The sequence below is a fragment of the Toxorhynchites rutilus genome, chromosome 2, assembly GCF_029784135.1.
Source record: "Toxorhynchites rutilus septentrionalis strain SRP chromosome 2, ASM2978413v1, whole genome shotgun sequence".
NCBI classification, from domain to species: domain Eukaryota; kingdom Metazoa; phylum Arthropoda; class Insecta; order Diptera; family Culicidae; genus Toxorhynchites; species Toxorhynchites rutilus.
The window spans coordinates 79,016,608-79,035,839 of NC_073745.1; the positions used below are offsets into that span (position 1 = coordinate 79,016,608).

The 19,232-nt window shown below is 39.0% G+C and overlaps 1 protein-coding gene across 4 annotated transcripts in view; it reads right to left on the minus strand.

The window, feature by feature from the left end:
* The window catches only part of LOC129771114 (E3 ubiquitin-protein ligase goliath), a 222,956-nt gene that overhangs the window by 37,051 nt on the left and 166,673 nt on the right, over positions 1-19,232 (minus strand). For all 4 annotated transcript variants that reach the window (XM_055774458.1, XM_055774460.1, XM_055774461.1 and 1 more), the window contains 5 exons: positions 10,746-10,881; positions 10,544-10,661; positions 10,134-10,205; positions 2,241-2,317; positions 2,058-2,154 (listed from right to left, as the gene is read on the minus strand). In XM_055774458.1, coding sequence (XP_055630433.1) covers positions 2,058-2,154; positions 2,241-2,317; positions 10,134-10,205; positions 10,544-10,661; positions 10,746-10,881 — 500 coding nt within the window. The remainder of the gene's footprint in view (positions 1-2,057; positions 2,155-2,240; positions 2,318-10,133; positions 10,206-10,543; positions 10,662-10,745; positions 10,882-19,232) is intronic.

A 19,232-nucleotide genomic window follows, 5' to 3' on the forward strand; every position in this document is an offset into this window, starting at 1 on the left:
TGTGCCTCCAACGTAACGCTCTCGTTTTCGAAGTTCCCCAAATATTCATTTATTCATTCATTCAGAATGGATTTTGATTCAACTTCAAACAAATGATCTCTAAATCAACGATAGTCCTACGTCACCCTTGCGGTTATACCATAGATATAACCCACTTCCTGTTTTGACGTAGGACTACGTCTTTCATTTCTATACCGGGGTGTAAAATCAAAGTTTCGAAAACGAAAGCGTTACGCCGGAGACCGAGATTTTGAGCGTTAGTAGCTCCTAAACAACTGAACGAAATGGTATGATAAACACTTCATTCAAAAGATAAAATGTCTACGCGTTCTATACTTGTTACTTTTTGATCCAAAAACTTGTTTCAATAGTCTTAAAATTGCTTTCAAAACAGGCTATTGAAATCACCAATCGGTATGTAAGCGAGCGCCGCTCGGATATCCACTCAGTTCTAATTGAACAGCGATTGGAGCATGTTGTCGCTGTTGTGGTGAAGCTCTTCGTTTATCATGAAAGCGCGGATGAACGGTGTCACCAAGAGCCTGTTTGTGCACCTTAGGCCAGACGTGAATCCATCAGGAGGAGAGTGATGCCACAAACGGTTCCCCGCATACACGCGCGGAATTCTTTCCGTTTGGATGCCATTCAGCATCGAGAAAGATCCGGAAAATAATCTGCCAGTTCCTCTGGGAATTTAAAAATACATTCATGTGAAAGAGTTTATTTGAATGTTTTCTATCCATGTAACACTGTGACCAAATATAATACATTTGGTTTTGTGATTTTTCAATCAATTGCAATTAACAGGATAGCTTCTGAAGATTATTCTTCCGCATCAGTAGGATATTTTCGTATAAAATATTGGATGCATAAAACCTTGTACCTCCAACGTAATGCTCTCGTTTTCGAAATCCCCCAAATATTCATTTATCCATTCATTCAGAATGGATTCAGATTCAATTTCCAACAAAGGATCACTGAATCAACGATAGTCCTACGTAACCATTGCGGTTATACCATAGATATAACCCACTTTCTGTTTTTTCAGAAGCGAAATAATCTATAACTTTGCTTAAGACACGATTTCGATAAAATAACCTGTTTTAGCGTTATAGTTTATTTTCTGAAATGATACCACTTTTGCATAAGTCCATTTCAAAAATTAATCGTGATCGTAATAAAAAAAATAATACCGTAAAATGACATCGTACCTAGTGCCAAACAAGTTGACAAAGTTTCAGTTAAATCAAAAATATGAAATTAAAATGGTTTCGTGTTGATTGGTGGAATGCCTCAGGTTGTCTCCCAACAGTCGCATTTCCCTTCTGGCAGTCGTCGTTTGCATTACTATAAGGTTAGTGTGTTTAATCCTGTTAACCGATAACACAAAAAACCCACTCGACCCACGCTCTATTATAAATCTATTTTAAGGTAAGCTTATTTCGCAAAATTAAAAAAAAAACTATTTACAGTACCTTTCTCACCCACATAAGCTAAAAACACGTTGGTGGGTGGAAACATGCTCGAGCATCACGAGCTGAAATATTGCACGTAGATCGTACACCGCGTGAAGCGTAAGTTACGAACCTCGAAAAGGTTCCCACAGGATATCAAACATCAGTGATCTGTCGGCTCTCGGTGCGCGTGCTGCTCTCAATCACTGTATTACTACCACTGCTGCTGTCGCCCCCGCCAGCTGGGGAGACGCTATCACTACTGCCGCCACTGCTACTACTATTGCTATTGATATTGATAATGATTGTTACAATCTGCTCTGGCTCGAGTGAGCTACTATTACTACTGCTACCGCTAGTACTACTACCAATGACGCTAGTGCTATTCATGCTGCCCCGCGTGCCACCACCCTCCATCGCCATCATCGAACTGCCACTAGAGGCAGCGGCAGCGGGAGCCGTGATGATGGAGGCGGTGGACGAGGTAACGGTCGAACTGTTATTGGAAGGGGGCGGAGGGGGTGCTACGCTAAAATAGTCGGCGATGATGGGATTGTTCTGGACGGACGGGGACGAGGACGAGGAACCGTGTGAGGAACCCACCACAAAGCCGTAATGCTTGAGGATGTCCATCTTGCACATCGGACAGGTGCGGTGCTCCAGCAGCCAGGGGTCGATGCAAGTCTTGTGGAACTCGTGTCTGTGGATAAGAGGGGGTGGAAGAATGGATAATTAACTGTGCGGTCTGCTCGGGTGAGCGCTTATGTGCGCAAAACGCAAACTTACTTGCAGGGCAGGACGCGTATCACATCTGTCACCTTGTACGGCTCGATGCAGATAGCGCAGCAATCGTTGTCGATTTCCTGGAAGACATACATACGGTTCGGGATTAGAGTCATCAGATTACAGAAGATTAGCGTTAAATTGCAACTTCCGGGTTGAGGCGTGTTGAACGGAGGAGATATGGGAGCGATTGCTTGACTAATATGTGCGTATGTCATTGAAAATTATTATTCAATATTCTAACTGGTTTCAAACTGGTTCAGTTTGTACCGATGCAACGAACCATTTCTAGATATGAGATGGTTCCAGTCACAGTATTCTGGAAGGCGAATGGCGTAACTATAGTGGTCATAAGATGAAATTTGGAATCGTACCCTCTTCTGTTTTCGACTTAGGTGTAAAATAGGAGCTAAAAATAAGCTAACTTCCAGAGCGAAGCAAGTGACTTTGACCTTATTCTAATTTGAACTTTTCGGATTCGAATAATGTACCATTCATTGAGTAATCGAAATTTGGTTTTTTGACGTAGGACTACGTCTTTCATTTCTATACCGGGGTGTAAAATCAAAGTTTCGAAAACGAAAGCGTTACGCCGGAGACCGAGATTTTGAGCGTGAATAGCTCCTAAACAACTGAACGAAATGGTATGATAAACACTTCATTCAAAAGATAAAATGTCTACGCGTTATATACTTGTTACTTTTTGATCCAAAAACTTGTTTCAATAGCCTTAAAATTGCTTTCAAAACAGGCTATTGAAATCACAAATCGGTATATAAGCGAGTGGCGCTCGGAAATCCACTCAGTTGTGATTGCGCAACGATTGAGGTACGATCGCTGGAATGAATGGATGTTTCCCTAACACAGACTTCAAAACCATGAAGCCTGGGAAAATCGGCATTGCAAAATAGATGCAAGCTGTGGGTATTTTTGCACTCGCTTGCATTTCTGCAAATCGGAATGTTTCCCTAACACAGATTTCAAAACCATGAAGCCTGGGGGAATCAGCATTGCAAAATAGATGCAGGCTGCGGGTACTTTTGCACTCGCTTGCATTTCTGCAAATCGGAATGTTTCCCTAGCACAGATTTCAAAACCATGGAGCCTAGGGAAGTCGGCATTGCAAATTGGATGCAAGTTGCGGGTAGTTTTGTACTCGCTTGCATTTTTGAAACCTGAAATTTTTTTCCCAATACAGATTCCGAAACCAAGAAGTTGTGAAAATCGGCATTGCAGATACATGGAGGTCGGCAGTGCTTTTAAATCTCCATGAATTTTTACACTCCGGAATTCATTTGCTAACACGGTCTACAAAAGCGGGTACAAATGCAACGCTTCGGCTCGGTTATTCAAGACTGCATTGGAAGAAATCCCTTCATGTCGCCAGCTCACTGAATTTCTACGCATACCGTTTGATGATTAGGCAAAATGTACCCAATGAGGAACATCCGAGGTGCGATTATTGCTAATTGAAAATACACAAATTATTACTAAGCCAACGGCAGTCCTACGTCAACCATGCGGTTATATCATAGATATAACCCATCCATAGTTTTTTCATCCTTTCTTTTGCGAATTTTTCAATTTCAAGTGTAAAAGTGTACCATTGTTGTAATGAGTAACTAGAAATCATGGAAATCAGTTTTGAATAAAAATCAGTAAAAATGGAATCCAACAATGGCACACCGCATATAAATCTCAATAAAAATTCATACAAAAATGCAGAACGAAAATTTGGTATCACTTCATAGTTCTTTCAAACGATTTAGCTTCCTGAGTATTTTCTACGAGTGGAGAGATTTTTTCGAAACTAGATTTGTTCTTGGAAAGGTTCTTTGGATTTGAGCATAAACATGTTAAAAAATTATAGGAGGTTGTGTCCAAGATACGACCGCATTGTTGACGTAGAACTACGCTGTTGTTTTATATAAGTCGCTTGTTTATACAATCGGATATTATTCTATAATGCTTTGGCGCACCTTAACGTCTGCTTCGCCATAACGTCAGTTTAATGCATTGATGAATTCTCAATGGCACCAACGAAGCCCTTATGATGACGGAAAACAAACAATGTTAACTGCTTGGAAAAAGACTGAATTGTGCCACACAACTTGTACTCTGCTGAAACACCCATCGATGCGAATTCGCTGATGAGTTTGTTAAGAGCGACCGCCTTCACCACCAGCGGGGGAAGCTTGATTTTGGTTGCAGCCTGGGTAACGGCGATTTTCGACCGAGGCGCCGAAATCGCCTACTTCACTGTTGTTCGATGCGGTGTCACACTCGCGAAGGTTCGGTTCAGTGCGAGCGCTTTTCACTGCACCAACATCGCGTGCATCATTAGATGACGCTTACCTCGAAATTTTATTGCCCCTGGCAATGCGTTCGTTTGTTGCAGGGCTCGAGCCTGCCTTCCGCTTCTTCTTGCTCATCACACACAACGCGAAGCGTCCAATTTATGACACGAAAAGAAAAACACACGATACGAATAACGCGAAAAACAGAAAAACAGAAACAGAAAAACCAAACGACGATATCCAAGTTGGATTACCACTGGTGGGGTCCAATCTTAGATCGAAGCGCAGCGAAAGCAAAGTGAACTGGATTGCTCAACAGTCCGATGCCGAATGAAAGTTTGCCTTTTTTTTTAAATTTGAAATATATTTTGTTCATTTTGTTTGGTTTACAATTTTATGTTGTTGTTTTTAAGTGATAAAAGAATAATCTTTTTCAACCTTTACTATCCTAACTATACATTTTTGATGTTTGTTTTTTCCTTTGTTGTTCTGTATTCTACTTTGGTACTGGAATACCATTATTGGTTTTTAATTTGATAACCTACTTAACCTAAACTAACCTAAAGTTTATAAATTTGAAAAATTTTGGTTTTTTTTCAGTTTATTAACGCTCGGATGAGCGGGTATTCCGAGATTGTGGCATTCGCGACAAATTCTTCAACTGAGGTATTAATACGTTCTTCGATTGTTTTGCATCCAGCAGTGCGATGCAGCTCGGCTATCCTCGTGTCAAAAGGGGCATCTAAGATCGTTCTTAGCAGGCCACTTGCAGCTTCCTTTTGTGAATCGCAGCACACGCTCCCCACACAGGCATAGCATAGTTGACCACTGGCGCAATAATCGATTTGAACATAGCCAGTTTGTTCCGTTGAGATAATCTGGATCGTCGGCATATCAACGGATACAGTGATTTTAGCAATGCGATGCATCTGACCTTGAGCTTGTCGGTGTGGGAGCGGTACAGTGGTTTGTTGTCGATTGTGACGCCAAGATACGTGACTTCATTCAGCCATTCGACGGGCCGACCGTTTACAGTTATGAAGCAGCCTGCAGTCGGGAGCAGCTTTGGAGATGGTCTGTGCCTGAAGAGAATCGCTTGGCTTTTCGATTCGTTTACTTTTATCTTCCAACTGGTCAGGTACGAGACGTAAGTGGAAACGCCTCGCTGTAGCCTCGACCGGTAGTCCTTGGGGAGGCGACCGTTGGCGATGATAACGCTGTCATCCGCATAAAGTGCCAGGCTTCAGGCTGCAGGAAGCGGCGGAATGTCAGAGGTGTACAGGCTGTACATGATAGGTCCCAGGAGACTGCCTTGTGGTACACCTGCTGGAATCACTTTTAGGTCCGAGGAGACACCTGCAAGATGTACTCTAAATGAACGGTTGGATAAATAATTTCTTACCATCCGAATGAGATAGTCTGGGAAGTTAGCCAGCGCCAATTTGTGAACAAGTCCATTATGCCAGACGTTGTCGAATGCCTTTTCCACATCAAGGAAAACCATGGCTGTGTTGTTCGAGAGAGATTTGTTTCGCTGTATAATGTTACCCACGCGAACCAGTTGATGAACGGTTGAGTGGCCTTTCCGGAAGCCAAATTGTTCCGGGGCGATAATATTGTTTTCCTCGATGTGTGGCAACAGACGTTGGAGTATCAGTCGCTCGAATAGTTTGCTGATTGGCGATAGTAACGTGATGGGCCTGTAGCTCGAAGGATCAGTTGGATCCTTTCCTGGTTTCAGGATAGGAGTCACTTTTCCCATCTCCCATCTGCTCGCTTCCAAGTGATGTAGCTGGAAGCATCTTGTTAAAATAGCGGCCAAAAAGTGATATGCTTTGCTAGAGAGCTTTTTCAAAACCAGATTGAAGATTCCGTCATTACCAGGCGCTTTCATGTTTCTGCCGCACCTCGCAGCAGAACGGACTTCATCCTCTGTCACTTGATCGATGAGAGCAGTGTCGTCGATTTCATCATCTAGTTGACTGATGGTGTGTAGAACCGTTGTTTCACTATACCAGCACCGAGGTTGTGCGCCTCAACAAACTTTCTCGCGAGTGCGTCTGCTTTCTCCGATGGGGATACCAGAATGGCTCCGGAGTGTTCTTTCAGCGGCGGAATTGCAGTTGGGTTTTTCTTTAAAATTTTGGCCACCTTCCAGAACGGCCTTGAGTGATCTCTCAGTTGGGCAATGTTGTTGCTGAACTGTTGGTTCCTAATTTTCAGCATACGGTCTCCAATTATGTTGTTGAGATAGGAAGCTTCCATCTTTTTGGTTAAGCAACCAGAACGCTGAAACTGTCGCCTGACTGCGTTTCGTTGCTGGATAAGTCTCCGGGTGTAGATGTCAATTGTAATAAACTGCTTTCTTACCGCAACCCACCGGATACATGCATCTTCAGCGGCATGGACAGCTTCCTCAAAGACGTCCAGATAGTTGCTTATGGCTTCAATAGATGTCATATCAGTCTCGTCGGGAATTCGTGAGTCCACCAGGCGACTGAAGACGGCCCAGTTGACCCGATGGAAATCACGTCTCATCGCCACTGGTGCTGGGGCTGGGTGAAAATTGAGTTCACATATAACTGGATAGTGGTCCGAGCTTAGTTCATGGAAGGTGACCGGCTTAGAAAGATCCAAGTCTGATAGAAACACATCCAGAGTTGATGTTGTTTCAGCTGGAGAGAGAAAGGTTGGCTCATCCGGGAAATGAATGCAACATGTACCTGAACTGATGAAGATGGTCGGCAAGAATATTTCCATTTTTGTTGATTTGATGATTGCGCCACAGGGAATGACGAGCGTTCAAATCGCCGGCCACCACAAAGGTGGATCGGTTGTCAGTCAGTTTCCGCAGATCGTCGGCAAAGAGCTGGGATGTGCCATTGCTGTCAACACACTGCCGAGGGACGTAAACTGCAAACAAGATGAGGTTTGCATGAAGTGCATGAATTTTTATGCCTATCGCTTCAACGACGCTCGTTTTCGGATGCGGTATTATCTCGTAGCGGATGCCATGTTTTACGAAGACAGCTACACCACCACCACTTGAATTGGAGCGATCAAGCCGAATCACTGTGTGAGCTGGCAGTGAGAAATTTGTCTTCGAGTTTAGTCGAGTTTCGGAAAGCACTCCAACATCGATGTTATGATGAGCCAAAAAGTTGGATAGCTCTATCTTTTTCGCCCTAACAGAGCGAGCATTCCAGTTGGCAATCCGGAGGATGCGGGGCTCAATTGACCCCATATTTACATCCCATGTAGCTTAGGACCTCAAATTGGTCTAATTTGGATTTACATTGTCGAAGTAGACCGCAGAGCTCGCGAAACATGGACCACAACTCGGCGGAACTGTAAAGCACGTCCATATTTTCCCGGGGGAAGGATTCAGTGGAGGAGGTGGCACATTCTCACCCGCTCTGATGCGAGGATCGATCCGACGCTCGCTTCGATGGTTGGACCACACATTAGTAAATGATTGTTGGTGAGCCCCGCTTGAGGCTCCGGCGGGGGAAGGACGTCCTGATAACGTAGGATAATTCTGCGGGGTCAGAGCCGGGGGAGCTGTGTCTTTCAACTTACGGCTTGGCTGATTTAGCGAAGCTGCTTGTTGTCGAATCTGCTTGTATTCAGCACGCTTAGGGCAGCTGCGATCTGTCGCTGGATGAGCACCAGTACAATTAGCACATCGTTTAGTTGGAACGGTTTTCGTAGGGCAGTTGTCAGTGGCGTGAAGATTGCCACAGTTGTTGCACCGGCTCTTAAGATGGCAGTTGCGTGTACCATGACCGTGGTACAGACAATTTGTGCATTGCGTGACATCGGCACGCTTGTTACGGTATGCTTCCCAACGCACGCGAAGGTGGGCGATGCTTTTTATTTCCCGGAGTTTATTTAAGTTTGTGTAGCCTTTGGCGAAGTGTAATAAATAGAGGCACTCATCCTGTTGTGTACTCTCAACTTTCCGCTTGATGATGTGAGCCTTCTGGGCGGATACATTGTGCTCCTTTCTTATTTCATCGAGAAGAGTTTTAACATCGACCAGTGGGAAACCTCGAAGGACAACTCTATAGGGTCGTTCGTTTGGTCTGTCGTGGGTGTAGTACTCGTATCCGCACTGCTGCAGATAGCTTTGTATTTTATCGAAATCTGCTATGGAGGAGCACAAAATTGTTGTACCAAAACGGGTGATCTGATAAGTTGGTTGGACATCGCACAAACGCATTTTTTCAACGAGGGTGGAAAATGGAAGATTTTTCACGACTAACGGTTGCTGCTTTGATTTTCCGGTGATGTTTTTCGACCTGCTTACCACGGGAGTCGACTGACTGGTGTTATCATTTTGTTGAGCTAGCGTGCTGAAGACGTTGTTACTCAGTAGCTGTTCCTCTATCTCGTCATCACTAACAACAGGATTTACTTTTTTTCTTTTGTGTTTTACTCCATTCGAATTTGAGCCAGCCGCAGGCTGCGGCAGCTGATCGGTTTCCATGAACACTCGCGGGGAAAAACGTGTTGATTCGTGTTAATATGACGCGGAAAAAAGAAAAAAAAACAGAATACGAATAGCGCGAAAAAACGTAACGAAAACTACACAACGATATCCAAATTGGATTACCACTGGTGGGGTCCAATCTCAGATCGAAGCGCAGCAAAGTGAACTGGATTGCTCAACAGTCCGACGTCCTGAAAGTTTGCCTCAGCGAGATCCACTGTTTATACTCTAGGCAAGTATTCCCCTTCATTCTTCTACTTTTCTTTTGTTCACGGAGACTTTAAATCTCACGATTTCCCCTCCGTTGGTCGTCGATAAGTTGCTCGTTATTGACAGTTCTGTTCGGGAAAGCACACAAATGGATAGAACAAATGTATGGAAAAATGGGAACGCTTATAGTTTTCATGAATTTTAACCCTTTACACACCAGGGAATTGTGATGTATAGAATATCAATCAAATCTTAGGGAACTTCCAATTCGTTTGGTATGTGAATCGCTAAAATCCGTTCGCGGCAAAAATAGTTATTAACGTTAACTTTATTTCATAAAAACGTGACCTGTTTTCTGATTTGGCACCCTTAATGAAAGACGTAGTTCTACGTCAAAAACTGAAAAATATAAAGTCACTACTAATTAGAATTTTTTCCCCTTGTTAGATCATAATAAAACTAAAAGATGTGAGTAACATCAGTACATTCGTAATATCTGCTGTGGAGACCGACAAGTACTGCTAAACTAACAACACAGTTCGAAAGCCGGTTTACCGGTTCGAACTCGATCCCCAAAAAGCCGCCAAAATTAGCAGTAGAAGTGAGAAAAATGAAACATGACATTGTTCTTTACTCGATTAATTCGCACCTATTTTGCCACAATCATATCAAATTATTTGATTATGAGAACGATGATAATTTTTAATTCACGAATAATTGAATAATGTATATTTCCGAGTCACTGAATTGTCGCAAAAAAAGAAGAGTCAGATCTCCCGCATCAATCAACCTGAACACGAAAGTCACGCACTCGCTCCGATCAATAATCTCCTGCGATTCAATTGCATCACGGTTCGCTGTGTAAAATAAGGCAAAACGGAGGGAATAAAAACTTACCTTGTCATCTGATTTGATACTCTTGGTTGGAATTTTGGCAATGATTCGTTTCGCTACGTTGCAAAGTCGCCTCTGCACAGGGTTTCATGATTTCAGAGGAGAGAGGAGAAAAAAAATGGAGTAAATCGAAAAATTTAATGTTACTCGGATGGAATGAATGAAGAATGTACAGGTGGAAAGAATCTGCTGTATGGGGCGCGTCTGTTGAAACTCCACTCTCGATTGGCTGAGAGCTACACGATTAATTGAGCAATTTTTGTTTGAAACTGCAGCAATTATTCTGTTCGTTTTGAGCAAAGAAACAGCAAAAATCTTTACGAGAACTAGTCGGGTCACGCCGATGACTATGGAATATTACGTAATGATAAAATGAGCAAGCAGTCGGTGATTTGTCTTAAAAATTGGCTTACCGATTGTTTGTCTTTGGTTTGCAGATACCGGAACCGTTGGACGTAATAAAACACCAGCCAGACCAGCGAGATTATCATCAGCACTATGAACGAGATTGATACGAAGAGCACCGAGGTTCTGCGGGGTGGAGGAAAATAGTTTCATGAACTCATTTCCAGACAAGAAAAGAGGCTGCAGAAATCCACAAAACGAAACTTTTACCTGTTGATGTTGGCCAACGATCGGTAGTGACGGCTGCCTTCGATGATTGACATGGTAATTTCGTAATGCTGTCGCTCCAGGATGTCGATTAGTTCGTGCCCTTTGGCTTTGGTTGTGAACACGGCAGTAATGTTACCTGGATAGCATTAGAGAGAAAAAGTTGCGGTGAATGTGATATGTTGTTTGAAAGTTGTCTTACAAACAATTGAGTTGGTTATCAAAGTTTAAATGAACGAAGAATCAACTAAAGTGGTGTTGGAAGTATAGTCACAACGTATATGCTTTATAACGCTGTCCATTAAAGATACATCCTAGGCTGGCCAAAAAGTTCTGGGAATTCTGAGTTCAAAAATAAAGTGGATAACGAACGAAGAACGCAGATTTTAACCAGTGCGTACTTTGTGCAGAATTAAGCACATCTATTGAGTTGTCCGGAAAGTTTATCCATATGATGACCATATTGAGATTATATTTTTTCTTGAAACGGCCCGAGCTTTCCAGATAATCCAATAAGCAAGAGAGATGCGATCCAGAAGCTTAGATCTCAAATGATTCATATTTACTATTATTTCATATTAAAAGCCAAGATCCAGATTTCATATTCATATTCCAGTTTCGAGATCCTGATACGTATTCTTGAATTACCGATTTCAGAGGGTTGAGTTCATCTTCAGATATCAATTCCAATAGCTTCAGATTCAGATACATTTTCGATCTACAGCATCCATATTAAGTTTTAATATTCCCTATTTCTTCCTCATATTTAGTAACACAAAAATATATGTATAAAAAACCAATAATTTTTTTTCGATTCGATATGTGTGTGTGCCCGTGTGTGTGTGTGTGCGTGTGTGTGTGAGTGTGAATCATAAATACAGTACGCTCCACCAGACAACATGAAAATCGATGCGATACTTCCACCGAGCCAAATTGCATCACTGTGTCGATACAATGAAAGCACACGCTCTGTTCAGATGTCCCATGGTTCTCCGGTGAAAACGTTTCTCTGGACGTTTGAACTTGCGATTTCATAACGAGAACTCTTTTGAAAAAATGATTCCAGAAGAACAGATAAATTAACTCGTTAACTGCTATGCGAAGCAGTTGATGATGATGTTTTGAATTATGGAGATTTCATTTGATACAAATATTAGTAAATTTATAGCGAAAGTAAATTTCAATTTCAGATTTCAAGCGTTTTCAATTCATTCGATTTAAACCTTGAAAAATGCCAATTTGCCAGAGACACAAGCGTTGTATTTTCGTTGTGACAGGAAAATTGGAATTGTTGTTGTTGCCAATCTTATTACTGCTGTTGAGGTTTTTGTTGTTCATTTTTCTGCTTTTCTGCCGCTCCAGTTACTTATGTTGAATTTTTTTTATTCTGCTCCTTTTATGACCCATTTGGTTGATGATGTTAACTACCTCACGCTTAGAAAATGACTAGCTGGTGCAAGACAGATTTTAAATCGCGAACGGATTATTCATAATCCTTAAGTTGAAAGCGTAAACACATAAATGGATAGAATAAATGTAATATGGAATGAGAATGCTAATGTATAGCATATAAAAAAAAATCATAATTTCTGATTCGATTAGTATACACATTAGTAAATCAAATTCCGTCCGCAGTAAAAATAGTAATTAACGTTGAAAATTTCATCAAATCGTGACCTGATTTCGAATTTGGAACCATTACTGAAAAAGGCATCAAATACTAAATAAAAACAATGAAATTTTCATACTTTCTTATTAGATATTAATTCATGGTGAACATTTATTATAATTGAATTTTTGTTGACAATGTGATATCGATTTTTAGGCGTGGTATTATTACAATCTTTGGATGCTGACCAATCCTTGCAATTTGAAGATGTTCGGATTGCTATTTCTGTGTCATTGTTTTTTCAATAATAATAATTTTGAATGCAGTTCTAAGTTCATTTCATAAAGTGGACACACGTTTTCCAACGGTTCAGGGTTAAAACATCATGAAAAAGACGAGTGGGTAAGGTCGGGGATATACCGTTCAGACGTAAGACTACACCAAGGGCGGTCAATTTGAATAACTTATCGAGTAGTATTTTTGTATCTCTTAGCAAAATTACTTCACCAACAGCTCCCAAAAACATCACCTCTAATAAATAATCAACACATTATACTCTACAGCAACTTTCGCAGAACGGCTACAGAAAATCCGAGATCGATTGTGTTGGTGAACACTATCAGCAATCGCAGTGGAACGAATTTTCACCCTTAGTTTTAAACCGAAGTACACAGTTCTCACTGCTGAATAATTCCTTCCTCCCATTCGGCTTGCAATGTATTGTACTTCTTTTCTTCTTTGTACCGATATTTCTTTAGAATGCATCGAAATGTTGCATTGAAATAACTCTTTAGTGGAAGGTTCGGTGACCCTGAAAAGGACCAAACGTTTTCATGATATCGATATGTAGGAATTTGGGTCAATGCACCGTAGTGCATCGCCTTAAGACACATTAAATGCAGCCACAAGAGATTCTACATCTGTACCACCACCACCAATGCATCACTGTGTGCTAGATAGGGTTACGGTTCTCCTGTGAAAACCAGGAAAATTAAATTGCTGCTGCTAATGAGATTGTTGCTGTTTCTGAGATTGTTTCTTCCAACTCTCTTTACTACCTTTGCTATTGATGCAAAAATTGTATACAAAACACGACCGCTTAGTACGTAGGACGTAGGACATTGCATTTCACCATTCCATTCCATTCTCGCATGCCAGTAGAAGAATAATTCTCCTTGTGAACCGGCGATTATAGTCCAGCTTGGTTTTTTTCCTACATGGCTGGGCTCGATGTGTTAATTGCGATTCCCGATCCACAGCGAATGAAATATTCGCTCACGTCCACAGCTCGAGGGGAAACGAAGATAACACAAAATGAGCAGAATGAGGAAAGCAATTCATTCCCACTCGACGCTCGTCGGCAACGATGTTGCTTCGATGACTACCTAACGGGAGGTACAAATTTTCCTCAAAGGATATGCAATATTTATACGCTAGCGACACCGTACTTACTGTACCTGAGTGGAGTTTACGCCGCTAATATTTTCTTTGTGGTATACCTTTCGGTGTTGCTATTTTCGCGGCTGCATAAGTTGTCCGTTATTGACAGCACGGTTAGGCAAGCACACAAATGGACAGAACAAATGTATGCGCGAATGGGAATGCATCTCATTTCCATCAATTTTCATCAAGACTTTACACACCAAGGGATTGTAATGTATAGCTTATCAAACAAATGTTACAGAATTTTCAATTTGATTGGTTTTCTGCTTTGGCACTCTTAATGAAAGACGAAGTCCTACGTCAAAAACACTATCTTTTGTGCCGTTCAAGCAACATCTCGGACATGCAAAATTAGCTGTCGGCGTTGACTATTTATAGCATCTTGAGCCAACTTGTGGAAATGGAACGAATAAAGTTGCATATTCAATATAACGCTTATTTTATCAAATCACAAGAGAACTTTCAAAGTAGTTCCTAGAGCATTTCTAGAGCAGGGTTACCATAATAAAATCTGTAGTTTTGGTCTCAAAAAATCTTTTTATCGGTGTGTTTTCTAAGAAAATCTGTATCAACCTTTTTGGCGTTTGTCTACTTTCAGCCACCACAGCAAAAAAGTATACTTATATTATAATTTATGCCACAATGTATCAGTGCGAACTTTTTCTAAACGAATTTTATAGTCTTATTCACTTATTCACTAAACAAAACGGCGCCGCTATGAATAATAGATAACGGTACTCAGTGTTAACAAATATTGTCATCATACTTGAGGAAAGGATTAATGGAAAACTCCATGTATTGCGACACTGTGTAGATGTAAAGACCAGTGTTCTGTATGTTAAAACAAATAAGATAAAAGTCTAAAGACGCCAAACTAATTATGTTTGTGATTTTGTAATGCGAAGGATATCACACGACGAAGAATGATAGCAAATATTCTATGAATATATATATTATATATATATATATATATATATATATATATATATATATATATATATATATATATATATATATATATATATATATATATATATATATATATATTCATAGAAAACATTAAACATTGTTTAATGAATACTTATCATAAGTTTTTAAAAAAAAGAAGGAATCTTGTTCATCTTTCATAATTTCACAAAGTTATACATCACTGCTTTATCATGTAAAAAATGCGACTAGTACTACACACATGTCGAAATTCAATATGATCGCAAAGGGTTAAATTTATAGTTTCAATCTTGAATCATAATCTTAGCTTTGGTGTCATTGATTGGTATAGTTATTAAGAATTTGACGGTGTTGATGACTATTATTGAATCGTTATTTTGAAAAATATGTAAATCTGTACGAGAACCAAAAAAATCTGTAATCTGTATCTACAGATTCTTGGTTTCAAAAAGTCTGAAAAATCTGTATAAATACAGATTATTCTGTAGATATGGTAACCCTTTTCTAGAGCACGATATGAACCAGCATGTCTCGATAAGCAGATTTATTCTGCAAAAATGTAATTTCGGAAAATTATAGCCGCGCAGCTTGGCTAACATCGCATTTTATACGAAGTCTGCGTTGTTCAGAATTGTGAAAAAAAACTAGAGACCACTGTATTTTTTGAGGATTTACCCGTGGCTAGACGCTGATAGGGACCGGTGAATGATAAAAACAAGCTTGTGCCTTTCCCAAATGGAAACGATTCTATTTGTGATATTGACAAAAAATTGAGAATTGGCGTCAGAACTGTTACGTCCATACAAATGAAACACAAATTTCTGCATAACTCGAGAACTGATCAAGCAAAGGGGCAAGCGCAAAACTTGAGGAAAGAATCGTTTTCTGTATAAAACATGTATTCCGTGTGAAGGAGGAACATGTTATTTGCATGTGATTGAAAAGTCTTGAACGAGAATTGTGTTTGAAAAAAAAAAATGATATTATAATGATGAGTTTTGGTACAAGTATTAGTAAAGGGCCTGGCCGGGTAAGAGAGTAAAAAGTGCCCCAAACCAAATCACCAGCTGTATGGTATATATTGTATAAGATATTAAATAAGAAATTTTGGCGGTTTTACTGAACGCCTATGTGGTTTAACATAGGATCTATAGTGAAAAACGTACTTTTTCACGCCATCCCCAAAAGTTTCGAGATAAATATTTTTAAAAAATACTGAATGTGCATCTCACTGCGGTGTATCAAGAATTTTTATCAAAAAAATTTCATCAACAATTTAAGTACTTAAAAACTATTGAAATTTTGAAAAAAAAATTTTTAGGATTTAGAGATTCAGTACTACTCTAATTCATATTTAAATGTGTTCCTAGAGCTTTTCTAGATATTTGTGATTTGTTTTTCAGATTTCTTTCAGTGCTGCGCGGTACAAACAATATTTGTTTTATATTTCCAAAGGGTCTGGCTGGGTAAGGGAGTAAAAAGTGCCCCCAAACCAAATCACCAGCTGTATGGAAAATATTATATAGGGTACTGAATAAAACATTTTGGCAGCAGTACCATATGTTTGAGTTCTTATATGGTACACCATAGGATCTATGGCGAAAAATACACCTTTTGTTTTTTTTTTCACGCCATTCTCAATAGCTTTGAGACAAAAATATGAAAAAAAAAATACTGAAAGTACATCTTACTAAGGTGTATCGATCAATATTTTCAAACAAAACTTTTTTCATCCTACGTCTATTTTAGGTGTATGTGATTTTTTTTTCATAATTTTTAGAGTGTTTCTCGCGGTACAAAAAAAAATATTTTCAAGCATTTCGAAATTTTGAAAAAAAAAAATATTACTTTGAGATCTACTTTTGCTCTAATTTTTATTTAAATACGTTCGTTTGTGTTGTTTGTTTCAAATGTAGCGAAATTTTTTCTTGAATTTTTAAGAGGATTGCGCGAAAAAAAATTTTTTTTGGACTTTGAGTATTTTTAATTTATTTTGAATTTAGAGACCCAGTGCTGCTTAAATGTTTATTTAAATTTTGTTTTCATATGTCAAATATTTAAAGCATTTCGCTGTACAAAGATTTTTTTTTTCGTTTCTTAAAATATATGAGATTATCTTTACATTGGATTTAGATGGTTTACCAAATTCATAGGAGTCAACAGTACGATAGAGCTCTGTGAGAAAAAAAAAATCCTTGTGGAAAGATCATTTGGATTAATGAGAAGAACACTCAAAAAAAATCCAAATTATTATTATTTTTTTTTATTTTAAGCTATCAATTGAAAACCACGAATACAATAAAATAATCGATTTCAAGAAAATGAAAATAATAATGCAGACGAAGAAAAAAAAATTTTTGTGTCTCACAATGCTCTTAAAAAATCAGGAAAAAGTTACGCCACATGTAGAAAAAAAGGCACATACGATCGCATTCAGATCAAAAGTAGAGCAGAAGTGGGTCTTTAAGTTATTTTTTTTTTCAAAATTTCGAAATGCCAGAAATATATATTTTTTTTGTACCGCGTATTTAACTTTTTTTTTAAATTAGATTTTTCGATGAAAAAATTGTTTGAAGATATTTATCCATACACCTTAGTTAGATGTTCCTTTAGTAGTTTTTTTTTTCATATTTTTGTCTCAAAGCTATTGAGAATGGCGTGAAAAAGGTGCATTTTTCACCATAGATCCTCAAGGACTCAAATATATGGTACTACTGCCAAAATGTTCTATTTAGTACAGCTGGTCATTTGGTTTGGGGATACTTTTTACTCCCTTACCCAGCCAGACCCTTTGGAAATATAAAAAAAATTGTTTGTACCGCGCAACACTGGAAAAACCGAAAAAAATCACACATCTCTAGAAAAGCCATAGGAACACATTTAAATATGAATTAGAGTAGTACTGATTCTCTAAATCCCAAATTATTTTTTTTCAAAATTTCAATATTTTTTAATACTTAAATTTTTGATCAAATTTTTTTGATAATTATTCTTGGTACACCGTAGTGAGATGCACATTCAGTATTTTTTTTGACGTAGAACTACGTCTTTCAGGAAGGGTGCCAAATCAGGAAACAGGTCACGTTTTTATGAAGTAAAGTTAACGTTAATAATTTTTTTTCACGTGAACGAATTCCGTGAATATGCCGATCGAATCGGAAATTCTCTAAGATTTGTTTAATAAGCTATACATTTCAATTCGCTAAACTCTAAACGGTTTAAATTCATGAAAACTGGAAGGACTTCCTTTTTTCCCATACATTTGTTCTGCCAATTTTGTGCTAACCCTACCCGTACTTCGAATGCTTATAACTCGCTTGCTTAACAGATGCATCAATTGATAGGAAATATTTCTACGCGTCTATCACAATTAATAAAGTATATTATTTTCTATGAGATGAACAATTGAATAATTGTAAAATGTCAAGCGTTATTTAAACGCCCTAACTGCCAAGTTTTGATTGGCCCGATTTACGGTTTCCCCAATACAGAATTCAAAATCGATGTACCTGTGGAAATCCGCTGTGCAAATATACATGCAAGTCGGGGGTATTTTTGTTCCCACTGAGCTGTGTTTCCCTAACACGGACTTCAAAATTAATGTGCCTGGGGAAATCCGCTTTGCAATTACATGCAAGTCGGGGGTATTTTTTGGTGTTAGGTACTTTTGTACTCGCATGTCGTTGTGCAGACCGGAATATGTTTCCCTAAAACGTACTTTTAAACTGAGAAGCCTGGGAAAATAATCATTTCAGATACTAAAGGTGAATAAACTTTCGCGGTTAGAGAACTACTTAAACATGAGATGTGCATTAATTTCAGAGGGAAATGTAAAATACAATGATCGTTTGACAATTCTCCCGTTCACATATTTTGGTAGTCCTAGGCATCATATCAAACGTGAAAGGACGTTCATCAAAATTATTTGTAACGAAGAACATAATCTATTACAAAAATTTCGATGCATTCTAGAATAATATTCGAAGTACATTGGATTGTGGATGGCATAATATAATTGCGTAGTTCTACGTCGAAAATATGCGGTCGTGTCCTAGATACAACCCCTTACAATTTTTTTTCAAATTTTTATCTCGAAGCTTTTGAGGATGGTGTGAAATACGAACAAGTACGTTTTTCACTATAGATCCTATGTTAAACCACATAGGGGTTCAGTAAAACCGCCAAAATTTTTTATTCAATATCCTATACAATATATGTCATACAACTGGTGGTATTTTTTTTTATAGAAAAAGGAAATTGTAAAGGGTCAGATAGAAGATTAATCAATGAACAGCTCTGCGATTTTACCCATGAACGTTCGCTTAGTAAAAATTTGAATGTTTGAAGGTATTGATAACAAAAAATCCATTTTAAGCGGGACGAATTTTGCTGGGTCGGCTTGTTAATAATAAATGTTTTTCATTTATTTATTTATTTTGGCTTAACGTCTTTACAACATGGCCTGATTCTCAATCTTCTTGTGTATCGTT